At 43.4% G+C, this 26,001-nt stretch overlaps 3 protein-coding genes across 3 annotated transcripts in view; 1 reads left to right on the plus strand and 2 right to left on the minus strand.

Annotated features, from left to right (window-relative positions):
• The window catches only part of LOC127600371 (ATPase family AAA domain-containing protein 2-like), a 32,421-nt gene extending 14,743 nt beyond the window's left edge, over positions 1 to 17,678 (minus strand). The window contains exons 1-14 of the mRNA XM_052064895.1: positions 17,155 to 17,678; positions 10,156 to 10,274; positions 9,786 to 9,841; positions 9,490 to 9,655; positions 9,256 to 9,328; positions 8,986 to 9,064; positions 6,843 to 7,019; positions 6,613 to 6,745; positions 6,355 to 6,369; positions 5,982 to 6,092; positions 3,604 to 3,712; positions 2,572 to 2,687; positions 1,525 to 1,699; positions 1,249 to 1,337 (exon numbers count right to left, since the gene is read on the minus strand). Of these exons, the coding sequence (XP_051920855.1) occupies positions 1,249 to 1,337; positions 1,525 to 1,699; positions 2,572 to 2,687; positions 3,604 to 3,712; positions 5,982 to 6,092; positions 6,355 to 6,369; positions 6,613 to 6,745; positions 6,843 to 7,019; positions 8,986 to 9,064; positions 9,256 to 9,328; positions 9,490 to 9,655; positions 9,786 to 9,841; positions 10,156 to 10,274; positions 17,155 to 17,349 (1,613 nt within the window). The 5' untranslated portion in view covers positions 17,350 to 17,678. The remainder of the gene's footprint in view (positions 1 to 1,248; positions 1,338 to 1,524; positions 1,700 to 2,571; positions 2,688 to 3,603; positions 3,713 to 5,981; positions 6,093 to 6,354; positions 6,370 to 6,612; positions 6,746 to 6,842; positions 7,020 to 8,985; positions 9,065 to 9,255; positions 9,329 to 9,489; positions 9,656 to 9,785; positions 9,842 to 10,155; positions 10,275 to 17,154) is intronic.
• Positions 17,679 to 18,235: 557 nt separating this feature from the next.
• Positions 18,236 to 22,146, minus strand: LOC127600346 (proteasome subunit alpha type-2). The gene is made up of 8 exons (XM_052064858.1): positions 22,050 to 22,146; positions 21,533 to 21,609; positions 21,094 to 21,226; positions 20,861 to 20,983; positions 19,810 to 19,891; positions 19,022 to 19,095; positions 18,672 to 18,729; positions 18,236 to 18,595 (listed from the first exon to the last, which is right to left on the minus strand). Exons 1-8 carry the CDS (start codon positions 22,088 to 22,090, stop codon positions 18,479 to 18,481), a joined length of 705 nt encoding a protein of 234 aa, XP_051920818.1. The 5' UTR covers positions 22,091 to 22,146; the 3' UTR covers positions 18,236 to 18,478.
• A 299-nt stretch (positions 22,147 to 22,445) lies between these two features.
• On the plus strand, positions 22,446 to 25,107 carry mrpl32 (mitochondrial ribosomal protein L32). The gene is made up of 3 exons (XM_052064872.1): positions 22,446 to 22,615; positions 22,735 to 22,928; positions 24,628 to 25,107. Exons 1-3 carry the CDS (start codon positions 22,522 to 22,524, stop codon positions 24,877 to 24,879), a joined length of 540 nt encoding a protein of 179 aa, XP_051920832.1. The 5' UTR covers positions 22,446 to 22,521; the 3' UTR covers positions 24,880 to 25,107.
• The last annotated feature ends 894 nt before the right edge of the window (positions 25,108 to 26,001 follow it).

Raw genomic sequence — 26,001 nt, forward strand, 5'->3', positions numbered from 1 at the left:
TCTGCGTTGGTGCAGCTGGATGGGTGTCTTGCGTAGCCGAGGATGAGAGAGGAGCATCTGTGCAGAGCGCGGATGCATATTTGGAACTGAGTCGCCGCTTGGAATTGAAATGGATTTACATGGGACAGGAGAAGTGATTCAATCTCTTCTTTTCATCACAGGACGTTTTTATGGTATGTGTTGTGTTTGCTTTATGTTGACTGTTTTGTAAAGTGCTTTGTTCCAGATGCAGCTGTTGTGAAATCGCTATACAAATCAGGATGTATTGTATTGTCTTGAAGTAATCTACTGTTAGGTAAATACAGCTTAGCTTGTAGCAGACGTGTGCGCATTGCAGCATGACGTCTGATCGACTGGTGAAAAGAACACTTTGATTCGCTCCTCTTTCATCTATAACTGCTTCAGACAACTAAGTGTATGCAGGAAAGTGGTTAAGATTTAATTACTGTCTGTGTCTCGTGTTGTTTTGTATTATTTTGTCATCTTTTCTTTTGCTAGCGGCGCGGACACCCGCAGCGGCTCGCAGTTTTATGTTGAGAGGGAAGAAATTTCATCTGTGCTGTATGTTACACATACAGTACATTTGACAATAACGTTTATCCAGTCCAATCCAACATCAGCTAATTCAAAGAAATAGTTGACTGCTTGTTGTATCCCCAAATCAAGAACTATGGTAAGCGTGTCTTGAAGCATAGTGTGATGAAGATAATGTATACTGTTCCATGAGATATTGTGGACATGCAACAGCCTAAATGACAAATACATGGTCAACACAGAGTGAGATACACCCTGTTGACAAAAGTCTTGAGAAACCTCATTTGACCAATTAAGGTGCTTTGGCTCTGAGCCTGACTTTTTTTCCATTAACACTTTACAACCTGAGTCTTTACATCTGAACACGTCGGCGGCGACACTTTTCGCGCCGACACGTGTCGCCGCTATGTGTCGCCGCCGACGTGTCATTGCAAAAAGTGTCGGCGCCGACACGTTCTGAATAAATTGTTAACATAGATAATTTGGAATATTTTACACTTCCAACTTAGTGGGGACAATTTGGAAGGTCCTTTTCGTACCCGACTGTGGCCCAGCACAAAAGGTAAGTTCAGTAAATTTATGTTCTAATGATTTTGAGGTGGAGAAAACCTGACCTGAACCCATCAAACCCCTCAGATGAACTAGAACAATGATGTTCGGCATCACCAAATTAAATTCTCAGATGCACTCGTCATATCAAGGAGAAATACTCACCTGTGAATCTGGTCCTGTCGACTGGACCTGACCGGAGCCAAACCATCAATTTCATCAATGAAAATGATCGATGGCCGCATTTGGTATGCCTAGATGATGTAGAAAAAAATGTACAGCTGTATGTGAGAATGAAAGCTTATTTAAGTGGAAAATGGTGAATGAAAATCAATCTGATGTGAAACAAAATAAAACAGGAGTGAGATTTTAATTGTAATGAGCAAAGCTTAAGAAAACATGAAATGTCTGAAAGAAAATGTGTTGATGCTCTTTATTCACCTGGTCAAACAGAAGGCGCAGCTGTCTCTCAGACTCTCCAACCCACTTACTGAGGCAATCAGCACCTTTCCTCATGAAGAACGACACCTTTCTTTCTCCCATACTGCATTCGTTGGCCAATGCTCTAGCTACCAGCGTTTTCCCAGTGCCCGGGGGACCGTAAAATAGGCAACCCCTGCGGGCCAACAAAAAAACATGATGAGCAGAGGTTTATGAATGATCAAGCTCATGGTTTGAGGGCTCGCGGACTGGTCCCATCTTCGATCGTGAGGGGTGTAGAGGGAAAATAACCCAAAACTAAAACATTTGTGTGTCTGTGCATGTTATGAATATGATATATTTTTGTGTTAGTGAATGTTGCCCCCTTAGCATACGTTCAGTCTCACTTTCACACAAAGTATTGAAAAAATTTAATACAATAAAAAAACTGGTCGCCTTTAACCCACGGTGGTGCGTGACCTGCATCAGCGGAAGTTGTTAGCGGTCAGAAGTCTGCGATCAGAGCTGTTGCGCAATATCTTTTGCTGCTGAGCAGCGATGGCTGTTTGAAAGTGCTCTATAAATACTGTTGACTTGACTTGACTTGCTGTTATTACTCTCATTTAGAGTTTGTTTCATGGCACTGGCAATGAATGGGAATCCGGAGAGCCGAGAGAAGCGTGTTAAAACGGTACACGTGAGCTACGATAGTTAACACGCTGCAAAATTGCATTCTATCCTCCCGCGTCAGGTCTCGATGAAGCTAGAGAGTGATTTTCACAAACTCTTGCGTCTATTTTATTTATCTGTTCCGTTCAACTTAGGGGCCATTATGGCTGTCGCTCATCATGGCATGCGTGCATAAGTGCATGCGTATATAAGTGCATGCATATTGCGTACGCGCGCGCCTGCGGTTGATTACAGGTTGGTTGATCGAAAAGTAGATCTTCGCTCAAAAAGGTTGGGCACTGGTGCAGTCAATTTAGGGCATGTTAAAAATCTATTTCAGGGTATAGTTATATCCTCAGTGCTCTGAGATATAAGCGTTAAGATGTGAATACTGCTTACCTGGGTGGCTGTATGTGGAACCTCTCAAAGACTTCTGGGTAAAGTAGAGGAAACACCACCATCTCCTTCAGGGATGCGATGTGTTTGCTCAGACCACCAATACTGTCAAAGCGCACCTGCGTAACAGAAAGCAGAATGCCTGTCATGATTAGCACAATTTTCAAGACGATACACAATAAACAACATTATTGTTTTGTTTTCCGCTGATATGGTGATGATCTTAGAGCAAAAATTATTCAAGTGCCTGCTTTTAAACGATGTAAAAAAAATAAATAAAAAGGCAATAAAATGACTCAGTAGACTTTGCACTGATCTGATCACCTGGATCGGATTGGACGATATTTTGCATTGGGATCTCCTGCCATTCATAATTTACTGATTGATCAATGACATCATTGCTCGCGTCAACAAAATAACAAACACAATCTTCCACTGCAGGGATGCTCAAAGTTGAAATTGTGTGAGCGAATTTATTTTTACCCTTGCCACGTGTCGTGTGAGCAGAAAGCCTTTGCGCAGGCAGGCGGAAGTTCCACTAATGCATCCTCAACCATCCAATCACAAAGTACGAGTGGTAAGTCAAAAAAATTATCCGCACTTTATGCTACAATGCACGCTTGTGTTTAAGTTTGACGCAGTTTTAACGGCACACAGGAATTTGTGTCATGTGATCGTGATCAGTTGACGTATTTGTTTGATCGATTGTTACCCGTGTTTCAGTCGGTAAAAATGGCCGCTCCACTAGCAGAATGTACCAGTGAAGAACTGCACAGTGATCCAATTTTTATGGTCAGAAGGTGTGTCTGCGGCTGAAATTCACCAAAGGTTCTTAACACAATATGGAAACAGCGCACTCAAAAAGAAGTGTGTACAACTGGATTGAAAAGTTTAAAAGTGGCCGGACAAGTGTGGACCGCACAGAAGGAGCAGGATGTACATCAATCTCGACCATTAGCGAAAACAACAAACAAACTCAGTCCACTTTATAGTGATTTAAACATTTACCGGTACATTGCTGCTCTATTTGCTCACCGTTTTGTCTATGTGCATGGGGTCAACATCGGCGAGACTCGCTCCAGTTTTCATGCGATCTTTGTGAATTCCCAGCAAGTCCTCTTTCACAATGTTCATAGGCAGACATCTGTGGAGAAAAAAAGGCAGATTAAATTTTTTCAAACATTAACAAACATTACTCTCAAATAAGGGATATTTGGCTTTGAGGTGAAATTTCAGGACGAGTCTAAAATGCATTCAAATCTTTACAAGAGAACTTCACATGGCCTTCTCTTAGCTTTTGAATGCACATGTCCAACTGTTAAATGTTTCAGTACTTTTTGCATGGTGCAAGTTTCTATTCTCTAAAAAGGAGCTTAACGGCAAAATTCATAATGAGAGTTTGATCCTTGAATTTACCAATTATTGTCTTGCAGGGCACGGGTGTACCTCAAATGGAATGGCCTGCACTTTCTCCAAACCTGAATCTGATTGGGAACATTTGGGTTAAACTGAGTCGCCGTGTAGAGGCTCGAAACTCCGCAACCTAGAACAGCGGAACTGGTCTGTGGGTCATTTGGTACCTGGCCGCAAGGAAAGAATAATCTTCCGTTTTATTCATTTCAGAATCTGAATTATGTTTTATTTTGAAAAATTCTGTTCCATCCGTCTACAGCAGTGGTGTACGAACTACGGCCCGCGGGCCAAATCCGGCCCATTGGTCTTTTTAATCCGGCCCGCCGAAGGTTGGTACACAATTAAGGTTTGATGTCAATGACTGCATTCATTTCATTTGGACTTGTAATGACAGGCATTTCAACGCCAGGTGGCACAGTTACTTGAAGTTGCAGAGCATAAGTATAAATAAAAAATACTGCTTTTTAAATAAAGACATCCAATTAATATTATGTCGAATTTAGTTCACCCTTTTGATCCGGCCCTCCATAATATTTTCTGGTTCTCATGTAGCCCTTTGCAAAAAAAGAATTGCCCACCCTTGGTCTACAGCAATTACATCGATCGTGATCGACCGGTAGCTCATGGACTGGTCCCAAGTCGATCGCAATGGTTCTAAGAGTAATAAAAAACAAACAAACAAACATTTGTATGTCTCTGTGCAGGTTAGTCACACATTTTTTTGTGATAAAGCACACTGCACCCTAATCATCCCATTAGACTCACTTTCAAAAAAAGTTTCCTCACCAAGGTAGGCATTGATTTCCTCTTAACAAATTCATAAACTCTTGTGTCTACTTTATTTTTCTATTTCATCCAACTTAGAGGCCGTTATGGCTTTTGCTCATCATGGCATGAGTGTGTTAAGTGTATGCAAGCACGGTAAGTCAATCGCGGGAGTGTGGTAGATCGAAAAGTAGACCTTTGGTCCAAAACATTTGGGCACCCCTGGTCTACAGTATGTCACTCTTGACACAGGTCAAAGCGCGCTTCTCGGTCACGTGATAGGTTCCCGCTAAAATTAAACTCAGGAGCTATCAAAATGAGTAAAAAACAAATGTCTTTGGAAAGTTTCTTTGGGAAGGGAAAAAGGCCAAGCCAGGAGACAGAAGAGGAGCCTACGACTTTCAAGAAAAAGGCTACTTTTAATACAGTATCAGGAGTACGACTTAAAATAAGGATTACTCAAGGGGAGAATCCCACGCACCGAGCCCACTCTGTATAATATGCGTTGATGTTGAGTCAAATTTTTCATGCACTTTGTATTTGTGGTGTATCTTATTTTGAAGGCACATTTAAATGTTACCATAGCGACCAGAGAGTGTTGCGGCCAGATAAAACGTTCCTTGTCATGATTCGCATTATTATGTTTAGAAAATACCACAATTTTCATGCAGGTCACATCATATTATTTTGTTGTATTTATCCATCACACCTTAAAGGCCGGTCCGTGGGGCAAAAAAGTTTGTGGACCGCTGCCCTAGAACCTCAATGACTTGAGGCCTGCCCTTTGAGAAGAGTGGGATGCCATGCCTCAGCAGATAAGTCAACTTGTGAACAGCATGCGATGTCATTGTCAAGCTGTAATCGATGCTCAAGGGCACATGACGCGTTATTGATACGTTGACATGTACCCACCATTGTTAAATTTTGTTTCAATAAATTGGTTGAGATGAGGTAATCACCAGTGCATCCTTTTATTTTCTACACCCTGTCCTACTTCCATGATATAATACCAATGTAGTGTGATATTTTTTCATTTTCAATTAATTGCACCTCAAAGCCAAACAACCCTTACTTTTTGTTCCTAGTGCAACAGATTCTGATTGCAATCACAACATGCTTTGCTAATCAAAGAACAGGAAGAGCAAACACTTAAAGCTGAGTAAAACAATATGACTCTTGTGGGGGTAAAAAATGTCCATTGAGCATTTGCGTTTGTGCTGAGCCCCAGCTCTCACCTGGTGACTGACCTGCTCCTGCTCTTACTTTTGCTTTTACGCCTCCTCGTTTGAAAAGTCTCATCTTCCGAAGTGGATGTGGAGTCACTACTGTGGAGGGCATGTCTCCTCCTGTCAGTAGACATGAGGAAAAACAGGACGTCAAATCAACCCTACAGTGATTACCATTATGATGAACTACTTAAGTGATACAATATTTTATGCAGTACATGGATTTTTGAAAGTCATAAAATCAGTCAGATTAAAAGGATGCAGGCATACAGCTTTCGTGATTTTGAAATATAAATGATCATTAAAGTTTTCAACATATACTAGCATGTTTTACTGTGGCAGTGTATTTTGTTAACCAACAGACAAGCGGGAGTAATCTTACCTCTCAGTATTATTGCTGACGGTGGAAGAGAATTGGAGAAGAAAAAGAATTGTGGGAATTTAACATGCATTGCTGAGACTAGTAGAGAGAGCAGTATTAGAAATTTGGTGAAGCAAAAGATTGACATGTTGACAGGACAAGAGGACAGTAGCAGTCAAACACCTAGTGTTGACACAATAGTTCTTAACAGAATGAACATTAATGAGAATTAAGACCTTGTCTGGCATCCTTATTTGTGTGAGCTCTTGTCCTACTGACCTGGTGGTTCTGTTGTAGGGATTCTGAGGGGTTGTGGAGTCAAAGGTGAATCTGCGTCTGGTGGAGGATGAATGGTCCTTGAAGTACATGCTGCGTTTCCTGGACACTCTGGTCTCTCTTGTTTCTCTGGGCTCTGGCATATTGACAAAATAAAGAAAACATTTTGAACCTTTAACATGTTGGTTCACAAAGCTTAATTATATCAAACGGTCATGTAAAAAAGAAGTTACCATCTTGTGGTGCCTGGTAGAGAACTACACTTTTTCGCTGTCTAAATTCGTAACGCTTCTGGGTGTCTTCATCAACAGCATCCTCATCATCTTCAATGTCATCCTCAATGTCCTCCTCATCATCATCTTCATCGTCGTCATCCTCATCGTCATCTTCATCCTCTTCATCGTGATCATCTTCATCCCCGATGTGAAAATAACCAAACAAGGTTTAGGGATGGTTATTTCAGATGTTCTTAGAAATAAAATGAACACTGTTGTGTTTCCCAATCATAAATTTACCAGTAGCGGGCCTTCAAAATTAATTTTAGCCCCAACCATTTTTGTGCGGCCTGTCAATAAGTTACTGTTGTATTAAGTTTGACTGCTGCACGGAAAGCCGCTGTTTCTTGTGTGGGTCTTGTGTGAATCTGTGAATCGATGCCAGTATAGAGTTCCTGAATTGGTGAAGTAACCAGCGTATTCGTGTTAAGTCTGGGAATCGATATTGGTATCAGCTCAAATATCATTTATTAACACCAATATTGAATAAAATAGTTTTAAGTACGGTATGTTTTACCATGTACCACTCAGACTTGGACACCCTGTAGTATCGCTGGTGTTGGGCGGAATCCTTGTACCGCTAAAACTTGCGTGACTCTTTAACCCAGGGGTGTCAAACCCATTTTTGTCGTGGGCCTGATTTTAGTTACAATTTCCATTGGATTCTCCATTATGACTGCAACCATGTAAAGAAGTCAAGAATAATGGTTTATTCACTTACTGTTTAAGTTAGTGTAATGAGGGCTTTGGACACAAGAAAAAGCTTTCGGTATCACTCGTATTTATTACAAATGAGAATTTGAAATGTTGGTAGAGATTTTACCAAGCAAAAGTCGACATCTTTCATTTGCTTTAGCGGGTCACATAAAATGATGTGGTGGGCCAGATATGGCCCCGGGCCTTGGGTTTGACACCTGTGCTTTAACCATTAACATTTAATTTTCAAAGAGACCAAACTATTTTCCAACACTTAAGATTGTTAAATATTAATAAATAAATGAATAACACCGACGCATCTTCACCAATAGTATAGACTTGTGAAAATACATTAAATTGACCAAATTGTGATATAGGAGGACCAAGTCCACCAGTACAGTGTAAGACTACAATACAAGGCCAGCAACACACTTCATTCTGCCAGGAAGGAGTTGCAACTCATAAATCCAGAATAATTGTATTTTTTTCCACTGCATGTTTTGAGAGTAGCTACAATGTTCCTAAAAATCAAGGAGCCATTCATTTGTTGACAAATAAATGTTTTATATTCAAATTACATTCCTTGTTTTCCTCCCCTCATCAATAAGATGCATTGCACACACAATCCTACTATCAACACTTTTCATTGGTTCTCCCACAGCCAGTCCTCTCCCTGTGACTCCCAGGTATGCTGCAGATCCGCTCGCCTTGGAAAAGCAGATAGCTGCTCGTTAGTGTGTTTGGCTCGCAGCTTCCCAACTCCCTGCCCCTCATCCCCCTTCTCTTCCTCATGTGTTTCCTTTTTGTCATCTAATAAACACAGGCACTAATTAGTGACCCACTAGGTTTCCTGCTCTTGTCTCCCCGTCGGTTACTGTAATTTTGCATGTTTCTTGGAAAGGTTGTTATGGTGAAGACAAATTCCTTGTATTTTCCCTTACTTGATCAAGAAAGAATTCTGAATAGCATGACATCAGAAACAACACCTCCATTCTGCAAATGAAACAATATTTCCTGGTCCAATGGGGGGAAAAAAACAAACCACCTCCCAGACAATTTGGCCTATGACTTGGCAAACTTGACATAATGTGGTCCTCAGTGAAAACTAATTGGGTGGAAACAATCCTGTTCTTGACATTGGGTTTGAGGAATTGTCCTGAACTAAAACGCCTTATTTCGATTGAGGAGGCCTGATGTAAGGTCACATTGTCCAAATCTATTTCAGTACATTAAATGTCCCAAATCAAAATTGTTTTAATAGTAAACGGGCAAATTTTCCATACAATTTGTTGATTTTGGGCCCAGCAAATATATAATCCCATTAACACTTCAAAACAATTGCAGCCCAAATGCCTAAATACATAATTTATCAAAAGGAAATATAAGCAATACAATAGGCACTCACCTGGGTTTTCCTTGGTGTCCTTCATGTCCACATTGGTCTTCAGAGATCGCCTTACTCTGCCTCTGGTATAAACACCCAGCTGCTCATGGAAAACGGTTTTGCATCAACTGACTGGAACATTTACACAAATTAAAGCATCAATTCATTGGAATGAGTACACTAATTGTGGCAAACTATAGCTCAGCCCTCCCACTTTGACCTCGTTCAGGAAATATAAACACTGGGGGTAGCACAGTACAAGGTTAAAGCCATGTCATTAGGTATCATTACCTGTTGTTCATTGTTCAATCTGCGTCGTAGCTTCTTCATGTCGTCCATCTTTTGCAGAACAGCCTCAGCCGTACTAATGTGAGCACACGGAAGAAATTTGGTGAGCCACTGTTTGATGACAGAGCAGCTTCAAATCAAATCACCTGATTTCAGTCAGTTGTGAATTGAGCGTACCGTATTATATTTGTTAAGTTTTTAATATCATCACACGTCACAAAAAAATAGGAAACTCACTTGGTGATGAGGCGGTCATAGAGGACAGACTGATTCCGGGAATTAAATTTGTGCTGGATGATTCTGGAACTACGTCGTAAAGAGTGTTCCTCCTCGTCTTCGGGGCTCCTTAAGTTAACGCGGCTTCTTTTCGGAGTGGAAGTCCCTTCTACCTCATCTGGAATATCTTGAACATTAACAGAAACCAGGTTGTTGGCCTGGGAGAACATACCGTCCAAAAAAACACATGCTTGATAAACATGATGTGGAAAATTGAGAATTACAGTGACATGTCAAGACTGCTTGCCAAAACGTACCCCCTTGTAGTTTATCGCAGGATGATTTGCCTTCCTTCTGTAGCCTGGAGGATTTCCTAAATGCACAAAATAGATATATGGATGCATAGGTAATTGATCATCCCTTCAATTAATGTGGAGGGTTACACTTTTTGCTTTGATAGTATATTTGATAGCCACCTAAAAACACAGGTCTTCATCCACTAAAACAATAGTAATTAAAATTACTACACAGGGAGTGTGGACAGTTCGCCCTGTTGCTCAACTTCACTGTGGTCACGGCTAGTGGCGGTCTACCTGTTAGCTGGGAGATTCTTGAGTCGTCTTCAACCCCAATCCCAAGCATGCTGTGAAACTATCAGCCCATACGGACAGACGCTTAGTCTCTCACCTTGTGGCGTAGCCTCCAGCTTTTGGTTGCATGTCACGGAAGGAGACCTCTAGTTTTACTCGGCCTCTGGTCCTTGGAAAGTCGTGGAGACACCTTCCCGACTGCTGCTCACCATCTCCCTACCGGTCACAAAATGAATTTAGCAATGGTACTGTAGCAATGGTGAAGCTGCACAATTCCCAACACCCTTTGACATACTCTTGCAGTTATTGTAAACAAAGCTAAACCTGGGTTTTTTTTTGCATGTGTCTATTACATTGATATGAGTGTGGTTGGAATGAAGGAGTTGTAGCCGATTGCAGCTCTTGAATCGGTGTGCGTTCTTACACCGCTCATGGTAATAAAGCAGCTGAAGAGCATCAGCAAATTTGTTATCCTTTAATCTCTAATTCCACAAAACACATGAAGACTGTTTGGGCAAACTCCCATGCACCCTCGAGGTCTCTGCCAAGAGCTGGTCCACTGAGCACCAGAAAGGAACCCTTCTTCAGCTTGATGGCATCCCTTACCGCCGTTGTCCACCATGAGTTCGGGGGTTGCCGCCACGAAAGGCACCGACCACCTTACAGTCACAACTCAGATCGGCCACCTCAACAAAAAAGGCGCTGAACATGGTTCACTCGGACTCAATGGCCCTGGCCTCCAAGTCTGTGTACCCAGCTCACAAAGCACCCGACCGACCCATTTGGCTCCTCCCACAGGTGGTGATCCTACGGGAAGTGGGACCCACATTCCTCTTTAGGCTGAACCCGGCTGGGCCCCATGTGGGGGGGTGAACGGCATCTGGGCAAGGAAAACGCAATCCAAATATTTTGTGAATCATAAGGATCTTTTGAGCTTTACTTTTTCTGGTGCCTCACCTAGGGCCATGGGTGACCCTACCAGGGCCATAAAGCCCCAGACAACTTCCTCGGATCTTTGGGACAGACATGCCCCTCCACGGTGGTACGGTGACAGCTTACGGAGGGGCCAAAGGTTTTGTTTTATTTTTTTTTTTTAATTTTGAATTACAGATGAATGACTATTCTTGTTTGTTTAAGATGTCCGTCCATTATCCAAAAAGCTTTTCCTCAAGAGGGTCACAGGGGTTTTGGAGCCTATCCCAGCTATCTTAAGGTGAGGGTTTTTTATCTTTACATGTTATTTAGAATTTAAATCTTTTAGATTGAAAGTTAAACATCTTGGACACAAAAAACTGTCTGGTTGCCTTGACTCAAATTTGGCGGAATACATCTCAAAATGTTCTCCACAAGGATGCATGACCGAGCATCTGGTGCTGAGACACATACAAAAAAAATAAATACTTGATGCAGCTCAAGAATAGATTTTTCTCAAATTCAGTATTCAACAATTTGTATGCAATGTTAAATCGTTTGCAGGACATGCATGTACTAAATGGACGGCATGTGGTCCACTGATTACAGAGACTGTTACACCCGCGCTGTAAGAAGGAGAGATACCGACGCTCGTTCCTACCGACTGCTGTCAGGCTGCTGAATAAAAATAACAACAATAATAATAATAATTATTATTATTAAATGATGAGATGTGTGTGATGTGAAAAACAATTGTAAATAGCACTGCAATTTATCCATTTTGTATTTATATTGCACTTAATTGAACGGTGTTTGGGGTTTTTTCATCTTTCTTCTTTCTACCCAAATTCTTGTTGCTGGAGGCTGTAGATTTCCCCAGTATGGGACAAAGAAAGGATATCTTAATCTTAATTATAAAGTACCAAGTACCAGGTTATTGTCAAATGTGCTCAATGTGGAACATACAGCACACATGACATTTCTTCCCTCTCAACCAGACAACAAGACAAGAGGAGCCGCTGCGGGTGCCCGCGCCGCCATCAAAAGTACAGTTAACATAAAATAACAAAATAATACAACATAATACATAAGACACAGTTGTGCAATCTTAACCACTTTTCCTGCATACACTTTGTTGTTTGACAGTTACAGATGAAAGAGGAGCGAATCAAAGTATCCTTTTCACCAGTGGATCAAAGACGTCATGATGAAAATGTTCACACCTCTGCTACAAGCTAAAATTGAAAGCAACAAGAAGCTGTAGCGTCCATCAACGAAAAAGAGATTTGTCTCTCATCTCCTGTCCCATGTAAATCCGCCGTAATTCCAAGCCGCGACTCCCAGTTCCATATACGCATCGGCGCATGTCTGCCTCACAGTGCAGAGGTCATGGGTTCAATTCTGGCCCTGGCTTGCCTGTTTGGAGTTTGCATGTTCTCACTGTGCCTGTGTGGGTTTTCTATGGTTACTTCAGTTTCCCCCCTCCAGAGAGTTGTCACCTTACCGTGGCGGAGGGGTTTGTGTGTCCCAATGATCCTAGAAGCTAAGTTGTCTGGGGCTTTATGCCCCTGGCAGGGTCACCCATGGCAAACAGGTTCTAGGTGAGGGGCCAGACAAAGCACGGCTCAAAAACCCCTATGATGAATGAAATAAATGGATCATGGTTTCCCTTGCCCGGACGCGGGACACCGGGGCCCCCCTCTCGAGCCAGGCCTGGAGGTGGGGCTCGTTGGCAAGCGCCTGGTGGCCGGGCCTACACCCATGGGGCCCGGTCGGGCACAGCCCGAAGAGGCAACGTGGGTCCCCCTTCCCATGGGCTCACCACCCATGAGAGGGGCCAAAGGGGTCGGGTGCTATGTGAGCTGGGCGGCAGCCAAAGGCGGGGACCCTGGCGGTCCGATCCTCGGCTGCAGAAGCTAGCTCTTGGGACATGGAATGTCACCTCTCTGGCAGGGAAGGAGCCCGAGCTGGTGTGTGAGGCAGAGAATTTCCGACTGGATATAGTCGGACTTGCCTCCACACACAGCCTGGGTTCTGGTACCAGTTCTCTCGAGAGGGGTTGGACTCTCTTCCACTCTGGAGTTGCTCACGGTGAGAGGCGCAGAGCAGGTGTGGGCGTGATTGGGAGGAACGGCCCCCCCGATCTGAACCCGAGTGGTGTTTTGTTATTGGACTTCTGTGCTCGTCACGGATTGTCCATAACGAACACCTTGTTCAAACATAAGGGTGTCCATATGTGCACTTGGCACCAGGACACCCTAGGTCGCAGTTCGATGATCGACTTTGTTGTTGTATCATCGGATTTGCGGCCGCATGTTCTGGACACTCGGGTGAAGAGAGGGGCGGAGCTGTCAACTGATCACCATCTGGTGGTGAGTAGGCTCCGATGGTGGGGGAAGATGCCGGTCCGTCCTGGCAGACCCAAACGTATAGTGAGGGTTTGTTGGGAGCGTCTGGCGGAATCTCCTGTCAGAAGGAGTTTCAACTCCCACCTCCGACAGAGCTTTTCCCATGTTCCGGGGGAGGCGAGGGACATTGAGCCCGAGTGGACCATGTTCCGTGCCTCTATTGTTGAGGCGGCCAATCTGAGTTGTGGCCGTAAGGTGGTTGGTGCCTGTCGTGGCGGCAACCCCCGTACTCGCTGGTGGACACCAGCAGTAAGGGATGCCGTCAAGCTGAAGAAGGAGTCCTATCGAGCCTTTATGGCCTGTGGGACCCCAGAGGCAGCTGACGGGTATCGACTGGCCAAGCGGACCGCGGCTTCGGTGGTCGCCGAGGCAAAAACCCGAGCGTGGGAAGAGTTCGGTGAGGCCATGGAAGCCGACTTCCGGACGGCTTCGAGGAAATTCTGGTCCACCATCCGACGTCTCAGGAGGGGGAAGCAGTGCACCACTAACACTGTGTACAGTGGGGATGGGGCGCTGCTGACTTCGACTCGGGACGTTGTGAACCGGTGGGAAGAGTACTTCGAAGACCTCCTCAACTCCACCAACACGCCTTCCTTGGAGGAAGCAGAGCCTGGGGACTCTGAGGTGGGCTCTCCTATCTCTGTGGTTGAAGTCACCGATGTGGTTAAAAAGCTCCTCGGTGGCAAGGCCGCAGGGGTGGATGAGATCCGCCCGGAGTTCCTCAAGGCTCTGGATGTTGTGGGGCTGTCCTGGTTGACACGCCTCTGCAACATCGCGTGGTCAACAGGGAGAGTGCCTCTGGATTGGCAGACCGGGGTGGTAGTCCCTCTTTTTAAAAAGGGGGACCGGAGGGTGTGTTCCAACTACAGAGGGATCACACTCCTCAGCCTCCCTGGTAAGGTCTATTCAGGGGTGCTGGAGAGGAGGGTCCGTCGGGAAGTCGAGCCTCAGATTGAGGAGGAGCAGTGTGGTTTTCGTCCCGGCCGTGGAACAGTGGACCAGCTCTACACCCTTAGCAGGGTTCTCGAGGGTATGTGGGAATTCGCCCAACCAGTCTACATGTGTTTTGTGGACTTGGAGAAGGCGTTTGACCGTGTCCCTCGGGGAGTTCTGTGGGTGCTTCGTGGGTATGGGGTACCGAACCCCCTGATACGGGCTGTTCGGTCACTATACCACCGATGTCAGAGTTTGGTTCGCATTGCCGGCAGTAAGTCGGAATCGTTTCCAGTGGGGGTAGGACTCCGCCAAGGCTGCCCTTTGTCGCCGATTCTGTTCATAACCTTTATGGACAGAATTTCTAGGCGCAGCCGAAGCGTTGAGGGGGTCAGTTTTGGGGGCCGCAGTATTGCATCCCTGCTTTTTGCAGATGATGTGGTGCTGTTGGCTCCTTCAAACGGGGCTCTCCAACTGTCACTGGAGCGTTTCACAGCCGAGTGTGAAGCGGTCGGGATGAAAATCAGCACCTCCAAATCTGAAACCATGGTCCTCAGTCGGAAAAGGGTGGAGTGCCCCCTCCGGGTCGGGGAGGAGATCTTGCCCCAAGTGGAGGAGTTCAAGTATCTTGGGGTCTTGTTCACGAGTGGGGGTAGGAGGGAGCGGGAGATCGACAGGCGGATCGGTGCAGCGTCTGCTGTGATGCGGACGTTGTATCGGTCTGTCGTGGTGAAGAAGGAGCTGAGCCAAAGGGCGAAGCTCTCAATTTACCGGTCGATCTACGTCCCAACCCTCATCTATCGTCACGAGCTATGGGTCGTGACCGAAAGAACGAGATTGCGGATACAAGCGGCTGAAATGAGTTTTCTCCGCAGGGTGTCCGGGCTCTCCCTTAGAGATAAGGTGAGAAGCTCAGTCATCCGGGAGGGGCTCAGAGTCGAGCCGCTTCTCCTCCACATCGAGAGGAGCCAGATGAGGTGGCTTGGGCATCTGATTCGGATGCCTCCTGAGCGCCTCCCTGGTGAGGTGTTCCGGTCATGTCCCACTGGGAGGAGACCCCGAGGAAGACCCAGGACACGCTGGAGAGACTATGTCACCCAGCTTGCCTGGGAACGACTCGGGATCCCCCGGGGAGAACTGGAAGAAGTAGCTAGGGAGAGGGAAGTCTGGGCTTCCCTGCTAAAGCTGTTGCCCCCGCGACCCGGCCCCGGATAAGCGGTAGATGATGGATGGATGGATGGACTTCAGTTTCCTCCCGCCATCCAAGAATGTGCATCGTAGATTAACTGATGGCTCTCAATTATTCGTTAGTGTGGTTGTGAGTGCAAATGTTGGTTTGTCTATGTGTATGCCAGTTCAAGGTGTACCCTGCCTATTGCCCAGTTAGGTGATATAGGCTCCAGCACTGCCGGGACATTTATGAGGATTAAGCAGTTGCAGATCTTTTTTTTTTCGTCAATGGACGCTACAGCTTCTTGTTTGCTTTCAAACTTAGCTTGTATCAGACGTGCACATTTTCGGCAGGACATCTTTGATCCACTGGTGAAAAGGACACTTTCTCTCCTCTTTCACCTATAACTGCTTCAAACAACAAAGTGTATGCAGAAAGTGATTAAGATTGCGTGACTGTCTGTGTCTTATGTGTTGTGTTGTATTAGTTTGACATTTTGTTAACTGTTCTGTTGATGGCGGCAGTACCCGCAGTGGCTCCTTTCTCTCCTGTGGCTGAGAGGAAAGAAATTTAAATCTGTGCTGTATGTTGCACATCGAGCACATTTGACAATAAAGTTGACTTGAGTTGATAATGGATGGATGGATGGATGGATGGATGGATGGATGGATGGATGGATGGATGGATGGATGGCTGTGGATAATCAAACCTGTGTTTGCTCTGGGTCCATAAACTAAATACCCCCTGTATATAAACAGTTTCAAACGTTATTTTGATGTTTTGCTTAACGCTCACCACGTGAACAAAATATAATAACTAAGCCGTTTTTGACAACTTGCTATTGGAAAGCGTGCGTCTTCTTGGTTGCGCCACTATGGAGAAGTTCGTATTTGTGATTGGTTGACGCTCGCTCTTTCCGCCTGTGTAATCCAATCAGCTACGGCGTCAAGGGACGTCTTATCATTGCGCTCTTCATTTCGTTCAGTACTCTTAAACTTTTACAGTTCTAATATGTGGTTGTGCTTCTACATGCATTTATTGCTACTGACCACGTGTACGGAATTTGAAAACTAAGCCATTTTTGAGCCCTCCACATCCATGTCTGGAAGGGGGCATCACGTTCTTAGAACGGGGCGTTCCATCACCAAGCTTCGGATGAATACTTCTGGAGCGGAGAGGATTTCTGTTGAGGGCAGTAGACACATGTCCTTTGCATTCAAAACGTCAAAGAAATGACCTATTCAGGAACCGTTGACCGGTGAAAATCCTCACAATTCAACCCAATCTACTGTGATCTCATGTTGAGTTCAGCTGTGTTGAAATCAGCCCTCGCATGAATTGAATTCAAAATGACTGCCACGGAAGACAAGATGAATGACTCCATATTTACATAAAAAATCATTGACGCGCTCGCGAATACACTGAAGTGATGTTGATCTGGTTTAAAAACTTGTTCAAGGGGTCGACTGCCACTTTTTTTTTTACCAGTATCCAAAGTTGACAAGACTCACGATTTCAATACAACAAACTGGGATGCGAGTTTGGATTAGACCGCGAGGCGTTATTTGACTGTCAGTTTGACAGTATAGCACAGTACAGCAAGAGACAGCACAGCAGCAATTGCCGTGAACAAATCATACAGTCCAGCCGACATGCAAGAGCTCACACTCACTCGGTTGTGTTCGGGGCTGCCCAGGCTATCATCCAGAGCGCGACAGGTTCGTGTTGAACGTGGTGATTTTCTCTGCAAAACGGGGACAAGAGACAGAAACTCCGAGCTTGTGTCCAACTCCATCGACCTCCTGTTTGGAGTTGCTGTCAGCGGTTGAACAACACCACCACTGCCGTTGCTGCGTAGCATTACCATGTCGACTCCAGCCCCAAGTTATAAACGCACTAATGACGGGCGCTCGGTCACTACAGCACTCCAATGCATCTAAAGTTTGACGTCACCTGCATTGAAAAGATACACGCAAATTCGCGCCCGTGACCCACGTCGTAACGCTCATCTCAACCCTTGATTTCTGGCGCCATAAACGTCATCATAGCGGCAGTAGGGTAAGAAAGGAGCTGCCGCGAGGAAATATAGACCCGAGGTCTAAATTGGTAATGGATTTGGAAACTAAAACCACCAATTCGACAACATTTCCTTACGTAATCAATACTTACACTTTTGATGACCACCAGCGTTGATGTAATATACAAAAAATAGCCGCTAATATTACAACTAGGCGGAAGAATACGTTGCATGGTTTGCCAACGCACCACTACCGGCAGACAGTTGTTGAGGAGAGCGCTCTTACGAAGAGACCGCGAATGTGTTGTTAAAAGCTTGTTTTATCACTGTTTGGCTGTTCTAAGGCTTTAAGATGACGATGACAAAGATTTTAACACACCCACACAAAATGTATTTTATTTCAATGAGTAACTGATCAATACAAACTGTATCCTTTCTAGACATAAAAGAGGACAATATCTAGAACTGTTCCACAGGCCAACTTATTGTTAAAGAGGGGTCATGTCAAGCACCTCACTGATCACGCTGACTTCAGTTGACTTACTCGTGTGTTCAGAAGAACTCGAGTGCTGACAAAAAAAAAAATGCAGCGAATCACTTTCCTCAATTGTGTCTTGGGATGTCAGTGGAAGACTTGAGGCTTCACACAGAGCCCACATTACTAGGTGTGTGTCGTAGCCAACTATACAACATTTTAAATGTACTGTATTCTGTGCCAAAGAAAAATACTAATTAGTGTAATAAAACGCATTTTTATTTTGTTGAGATTGGGTTAACAATTTGCTATGACACCGAAACTGTCCCAATTTAGTACTTGCACACAGGTGGTCGCGTTTAAGTCATCCTGTCAATCGTCTTGGGAATGATATAAAAAGTCACGTTGTAGAGAAGAAATGTTTTATTCCGTTCTTGGCTACTACCCTATCATGTCTACATGTTGACATGTAGCCAGTGAACACCATCACAATACACTGGGATCTCATGCAATGGCTGACAGGTAGTCTTTCACTTCTGCTGGGGTGAGTCTCTTGAAGCCGGCCTCGTTGCAGATGCCAACCTCTATGTTCTCCTCGGTCATCTGACCTTCAAAACTCTCCTGTAACCATACAGTAAATGGTGTGTATGTGAAGGACTGACATACTTTGTGAAAATGTATGCCCTGGACATTGTACCTTCAAAGTCAGGATGGCTGTGTGGATAGCATCTTCCAATTCCAAGTCATTGTTATACCTGGAGAATGAAACCGAATCAAAAAACAATCCTGTAGAGTGCACTATGGTAAACTTCAAGATGCAGAAGAAATTCCAGATCAATTTGCCAATAATGTAATAATAATAATGGTATGTAATAAAAGCTAGTAAGAGAGTAACAAACCTTTTTGGACCATCATGTTGTTGCCCTCAACAAAATATTTTCAACCACTCTGGTTGAAATTGAGGTACACTTACTGTATCCTTTGCCATGCGATACAACTGCTAACTTAATGCAATTTACTGTATATTGAGAGTGTGAAGCAAGCTACCTTTTTTCAAGGAATGTTTTTCCATTAACGTAGTTTTTCCCCATGGCGGTGGCTTTCCATGCAAAATATGCTCCCTGGGAAGGTACAGGTAGGATGGGGAGGACAATAATGGATTTTAAAACTTTTCTGTTATTGTATAGAAATAGATTGTGTGACTCATGTACACAACTATTCCATTCAGACACCACTGAAGAATTAAGTTTTAAAATCTTTAGTTATAAAAGGAATTTGGGAATCAGATTTTTCATCAACTCATGCAATCTCATACAGGGGTTAGTTAGATCTTAACTTTACAACTACTCTTAATGATACTGCTTATCGATTAGGTGCTTATTCTTATCAACACATTTTTGTTTACAAAAACACTAAAACAAAAACATTACAATTAACTGGTTAAATGGTTTGAACAAACCAATATTATTCGGAAGCGTGAAACTGCTAATGTGGAGTAAAAATGTTTGACTGGTAAATACGTGCAAACGTACTTGCAAATACATTCATTGTTTATTATTTAGAAACAAGATCAGAGGCAGAAGGTGCAAAATAACATTCCTATACGGCCTAAATAAAATGCAGATGTTAGTAAGTTCTCCAAGATCATCTACAGAAGCTTTAATGGTGGAGCTTAGCGATATTGCAGTTTACAAAAAAAGCTGTCCCAGTTCAGTCCTGAAGCTCAGTACCCATCTGTAGTGCAGTGTCATCTACCCATTGAAAATATACTAACAGCATGAAGGACACAGCGGAGTGGCTAAATCATGTCTTCAGAAAATGAAAAGTGAACTCACTGAGGGATCTGACTGGAACAAGTAGGGCTGGTCTTCATCCCATCCAGCTATCAACAACGACACCCCAAATGGACGCACTCCCCTGCAGAGGAAAAAATCAATTGAAATAAAAATTGCAGCGCCATTATGTCAAGTGAGGGAGAATGCGCCCAAAGATAGTTCATGGTCAATGATCACATTGCGCCCAAAACTAACTGAATTGTCACAAAGTGTACGGGATATGGGCACTAGTTTTAATGAGTGGCCAATGGTTCGCCACGAGTGATACTGTAATTCAAAACTTCTTTCACGATCACAGGGGCAGTAAAGAATGATGCGTGTTGCTACAAGAATAGGACGTGAGCGACAATCATGAGGAAAGTATGGATGGATATTGGAAACAGAAATTAAATGAAATTATAAATATGGTCACTCAATGCTGTAAAACACAAGATGTGTATACTGTATTTTATTAATACAAGCGGCTCTCTCACAACTCCCACTGGCCGGGAAAAGGATTTCTCACATGTGTGCTGTTGGTTGAGGCAGCGTGTGTGTGACATTCCCTCCCTCTGCAATAGGATTGTTTTGGGCTGGCTTGAGCTGTCACTCAACGCCAAAGTTGAAAGGAGATATGAGCTTGGTCTGCCTGGTCTTTATATGCAACACAAGCATTGTAAAGTCGTGGAAGGTGACTAATATTGTTCTAATTTCAATGTTAATACCTGAATGTTCTTCCGGATTTTGATACGATAACGATATATCGCCAAGCCCTACAACAAACAGTCTGCTTTACCAGCCGTGACTGAGGCAAAAATAAGGTTTGGTGAACAGGGAGCAGAGAAGTTGGCATATCTAGTGAATGGATTGACTTGTTTACAGCTCTTTTTTTTCCCTGTTGGAGGAGCTCTTCCTCCCCGCTTGAAGCAAACCCAATGTGGTCACCCTCGCGAACAAAAGCACAAAAGACGCAGGGCAATGCCGACATTTTGGGTTTGGTCTGATCAGAGCTCAAGTATCACCCACCGAAAACTACAGTCATTGGTCAATGTTAAGTGTAAGCATCACCCACCCAGACTGTGTGTACTCTTGCATTACAGATGCCACTCGCTGGACAAGCTGGCCTGTGGGGATTGGTTCTTGGTAAACAAGGAAGTACTGTTGTGCCAGCTTCCGGGCTCGTCTGACCAAAACCCTACAAAGTACAAAATGTATTAAACCTTTGTTTACACACTAAATAACAGGAATAACAGTTCACATTAAAAAACGTCTCAAATTGCAGTCGAATATGTTGAAAATCCCCACCTGTAGTCAGGCCCCATGCCGCTATACACCATGCCTATGTGCTTAGTGATGGCCTCTACTTTGTGAACACTCTGCTCATCATACAGAATAGATTTCTGTTTCTTTTCTGTTGCCAGGACGACCCCATTAGAAGCTGGAAAAAAGTTAGAAACCCATTAGCCCGCCCAACGCTTTCACAAATTGGAGTTTTTTTTACTTTTTAGAAATACCAAATCAACCAAAATAACTAATTTTAACATTCATGCACCTGGTGAAAACGGGAATGTCAATTCAATTCGCTATGAAAGATAACCTGGGAATCAGAAGGAACCACACTTCACTCATTAAAATAGCTTAAAAGATCCAAGTAGTTTTATAAAACGTGTTCCTGTAACACAAATTAATCGTACATACCACAACAATGAACATGAACATTGGGGAAACACTGGCAAATGGTTACCTTTAATGCCAACTGATGGGGCTCCAGCAGCTACCGCAGCCAGTGCATATTCAATCTGCACCAGTTTACCAGAAGGGCTGTGAAAAGACAAATTGACGGTGTATTAAAATTATCATGGAGGAGGAAGGTTAAACTTGGAGTCAAAGACTGATGCAAACCGCCAACACATTTGGCGACAGTCTACAAATGAAACAAAAATCAAAACGTTGCGTTGATCCAAAACAACCAGTCGCAATATAATCTTCTAGACTGGTAGGTAAAACTACCTCATTTAACCAGTCTGGATTGACCTGCATCACATTTAAAACGCATGTAAAATGGTTAGCAACGCGCTAATCATGTTTGTAGCTGATTCATTGCACTTCAGGGAATGACAGTGCAGAGACAACATCAGACACTAAAATGATACAAACTGTTAAGAGGGCAGGTATATTTTAACCTATCACGATTTAACGATTATTGAAAACCGCGTGTGTATCGGATACCTGTGATTCAACGGCAATTTTATAAAGTTTACCTAAATGTGGTCAAAGAGAAACTGTAGCCACGCTCCGCCATTTTCTTTTTCTGTTGAGTTTTGGCAAATACTAAATTGAGAACACTGCCCCCTAGACAAAATCACTGTAAATGACATACATTCATTCATTCATTCATTCATTCATTCATCTTCCAAACCGCTTGATCCTCACTAGGGTCGCGGGGGGATAATACAACAAATCATGCGTTGAATTTAAAACGGAAAATCAGAGCACTTGAGCATGTGTGTGTGTGTGTTTTAAATCATAAACCAAAAAATATCAAAAGACAAATGCCATGAAATGTTTTTAAACACAAAACTTTAGTGAAGAATCGACCGCTAGGCGGCAATAACCCTTGCCTTGTGTGGTCAGATGAAAAAGAAGAAGAAATAACTTGTCGCTCTTTGATGACGAGTGTATAAATGACCGTGACCGTTTGACATGTTTTAGGAATATAACGTGCGAGATACAATGACTCTGCCTGCATTGTTGAATAGTTTAAGATCTTCCTTGCTACACATCGAAAGCAGGCTTCTGTGGGCGGCCGGAATAGAAAGACGGTCGGGTGAGTTCATCCCGTTATACAGCAACTTGCCAAAATTAATCTGAATTGATGCCGTCAAATGGTTGAACCGTTGTGTTACAAATGTACGGACGGGAAATAATGCGATTGTCTCTGTGCAGTTCCAGCCCTGGTAGGTAATGGCTCCAGTCCGCTCTCTTTTATCGATGAGCAGCAACAGAAAGATGGGCAGTGGCTGGAACGACCTCCCGGCGTTCTTGACAGCATCTTGTGGATGGCAGCACCCAAGAAGAGACGCACCATTGAGGTCAACCGAACAAGAAGGAGGGCTGAGCCCAAACTTGTCAAAGTTAAGGTACACCAGAAGTAGCAGCCTATTTCTCATGGCGAATTCTGTGTCACTTTTAAAACAAACATTTGCGTTGGAAATGTCAGTAGTCATACAAGTTAAGTCACACATCACACTACAGTGCATTGGCAGCCACTGTTTTTCTGTTTGGCCCAAACTTGGCATGTTACTTTACTTTTACATGTTACTATCCACTTCATATACTGTACTGTACTGCCTGGCCTCATTAAGGTTGCAGATTGAGCTGGTCATACCCGACTAAGTGGGAGGCACACACTGGATTTGAAGGGCACGTTTACAGGCAACCATTCACACCCATAGACAGTTTAAAATGTTCAATTAAAGTAATTGTCACATTTTTTGAATTTGGGAGGAAGCACTGAGAGACCATGCAAACCCAAGCAAAGAAAGCCGCAGGCAAGACTAAAATACAGACGCAGAACTGAGGCTGACTTCGGAGCTTATCTAACAATAATGCATTTAAGTAAATATTAATTTCCCTATCTGATTCAAGGAGCAATTTTGCTAATCAATTATTTAATTTGAGCAGCAGTTTACTCATTTGTGTAGCAATTTTTGTCATTTCATCCTGAGGACTTGAAGCAAGGGTTTTATTAACCAATAAAAATATGACAATACTGTATAACAGGGAGGTTGATTGCAGCCAGAGGGGATTCTAGGATCAGAGTTTTCGGATGCTACGGAGAGGTCAATGGGTGCTCCAAAGACAAGAGGGTATGGGGTAATTTTATATGGAATGGTTCACGTCAAGGTGGAGCCGTTGAATGCTGTGAATAGTCCGTCAGGTGTTTGGGGGTTGCTTATCACTCCCAAAAAGATCTCTGGAGGTGCTAGGAATCTCTTTTGTGGTTCTTCAGCAACCTAAAAAAATGACCTGGACATGGCTATGTCTAAAGCTATCGAAAATTTCAGTATTTGTGTATCTTACTCTAAATGCTATAGAATAATCATGTGTTTGGATTAACTTTCTTCTTACTTCATCTTATTTTGTTGACTAGAAACATTTTAAGTGAGGTATTTCTTGTATCAAAACATCAAGCATTAAATATGAACAAGTTTTAACAGCCTTTGTGCATCTTCACTTAAGCACCTAGTATTTTAGCATCCAACATATAATACTGTAGGTGCACGCCTTTGTGTTTATGACCTGAGATGAGCTAACCATGAATTGGGCAAATATTGTTTATCCGTGTACTAACAGAAGTTTTTGAGGTGTTCAAGCTAAAATGAAGACACCTTGAGATAAAACGGTTAAGATGCTTCACAGACCTAAAGTGTGATTAGGGGCTTGTGCATTGATAAAGAAAGTAGCCATTCGCCACAAGAACTAATGTGAATTCCATGACACAAGGATGTGTGTAATGAGTTAGCGTTCAGTGATTTTCCGAACATTTGAGAGCTCCCAGTCGCAGTTTTGCATCTCAATGTTTTTCATTGAGGCATAAATGTGATTTTTGACTTGCAAACTCTGATGCAAAGCTGCTTATTTTAAGCCTTTTAGTGGTAATATGCCGTTGCCACTGTCAATGCAAACTTTTTAGTGTCATATTTGTAAATGCATCATTTTAGATGCAGGTCTTGTTTTCATTAGTTTGTTTGGGTGTCCAGTGTGAGTCTCCAGTAAATGTATCCCTGACATTTTTTTAAATTATTTATTTTTTTACCTCATTCACTTCTCCTTTAGCTGAACATCGAGCCATGTCCAGAGTGCGGCCACCTCAAGCAGAAACACATCCTGTGTGGCTTCTGTTATGCTAAAGTGTGCAAAGAGACTGCTCGGATTCGCAATCAAATTCAAGCGATGGAGGGTGGTCCTCTCGGGGCCCCGAGTGTGGAGACCATTGTTATGTATGCGGACGAGAAGCCTAGCGAGGCGGACCAAGGCAAGAGGATAGTGGAGATGCCCAGGAAGCGGCCCTCCTGGTTCGGCCACTAATGCTCGTGTAGTCCGGCTGCATGCAGTACACACCTTTGTGTTTTAATGCACACTGACTTTTGTGCTATCATCTGCTGTCTGTAATAATTGTGGCTTGATATCTTTCTGGAGGCACAGGCCAAGAGCAGCCTTTGATTATGTTTATGCTGGTGTGTATGTGCAAAGCAAAAACTGAAACTGAAAAATTTTTTGTTTGGTAATAAATCCATAACGTGGTGGGGGGAAAAAAGCTTGTCATTTTCAATAGTTTTTTATTATGGTCACAGGGGAGTTGGAGCATAACCTTGCTGACAGATACAACTTGGAGTGGTCGCAGGGGAAATATGCGAACAAAGTCACAGGTTTATGGACTATTTTATAGCTGCACTTTTACTGAACATGCGTGTTTTTGGAACGTGTGCGCCTACACAAGCAAAAGGAAAACATGCACACGTCATACGAGGGCCTGAGCCAAGATGAACCATTTTACATCTCACAGATTTCTTACAATGTGGAGCAAGTATACTGTAAGTCTTTTATTTTGACATTGTAATGCAGTGTTTGATTAACTGATCAAGTCATAACTTGAAAATGTGGGAGTGCTTACCTGCGGAGCAAACCCCCCTTGTTCCATACACCCTCATTGTGTGTGCAAGTGGACCAAAAAAAAATATATATATATACTGTATGTATGCAATATATATATATATATATATATATATATATATATATTGTAAATTTGTGCGTCATGATGCACACTATACCACACATGCCTCCATGCTCATGTACAGTGGTGTCAAAAAGTATTTGCCCCATTCCTGATTTCTTATTTTTTTACGTTTGTCCAACTGAAATGTATCAGATCATCAAACAAATTAAAATATGGTCAAAGAAAACACAAGTAAACACAAAATGCAGTTTTTTTCAAATGACTATTCAATTCATTAAGGCACAACCCCCCCCCCCTGCCCCCCAAACCTTTCTGACCCTCTGTGTAAAAGTAATTGCCCCCTGAACCTATTAACTGGTTGGTCCACCCTTAGCAGCAACAACTACAATTAAGCGTTTAACTTGCAATAAGTGTTTCACAGTGCCGTGGGGGAATTTTGGCCCACTCATCTTTGCAGAATTGTTGTAATTTAG

Source organism: Hippocampus zosterae, chromosome 5 (assembly GCF_025434085.1).
Source record: "Hippocampus zosterae strain Florida chromosome 5, ASM2543408v3, whole genome shotgun sequence".
In the NCBI taxonomy this organism is placed as follows: Eukaryota; Metazoa; Chordata; class Actinopteri; order Syngnathiformes; family Syngnathidae; genus Hippocampus; species Hippocampus zosterae.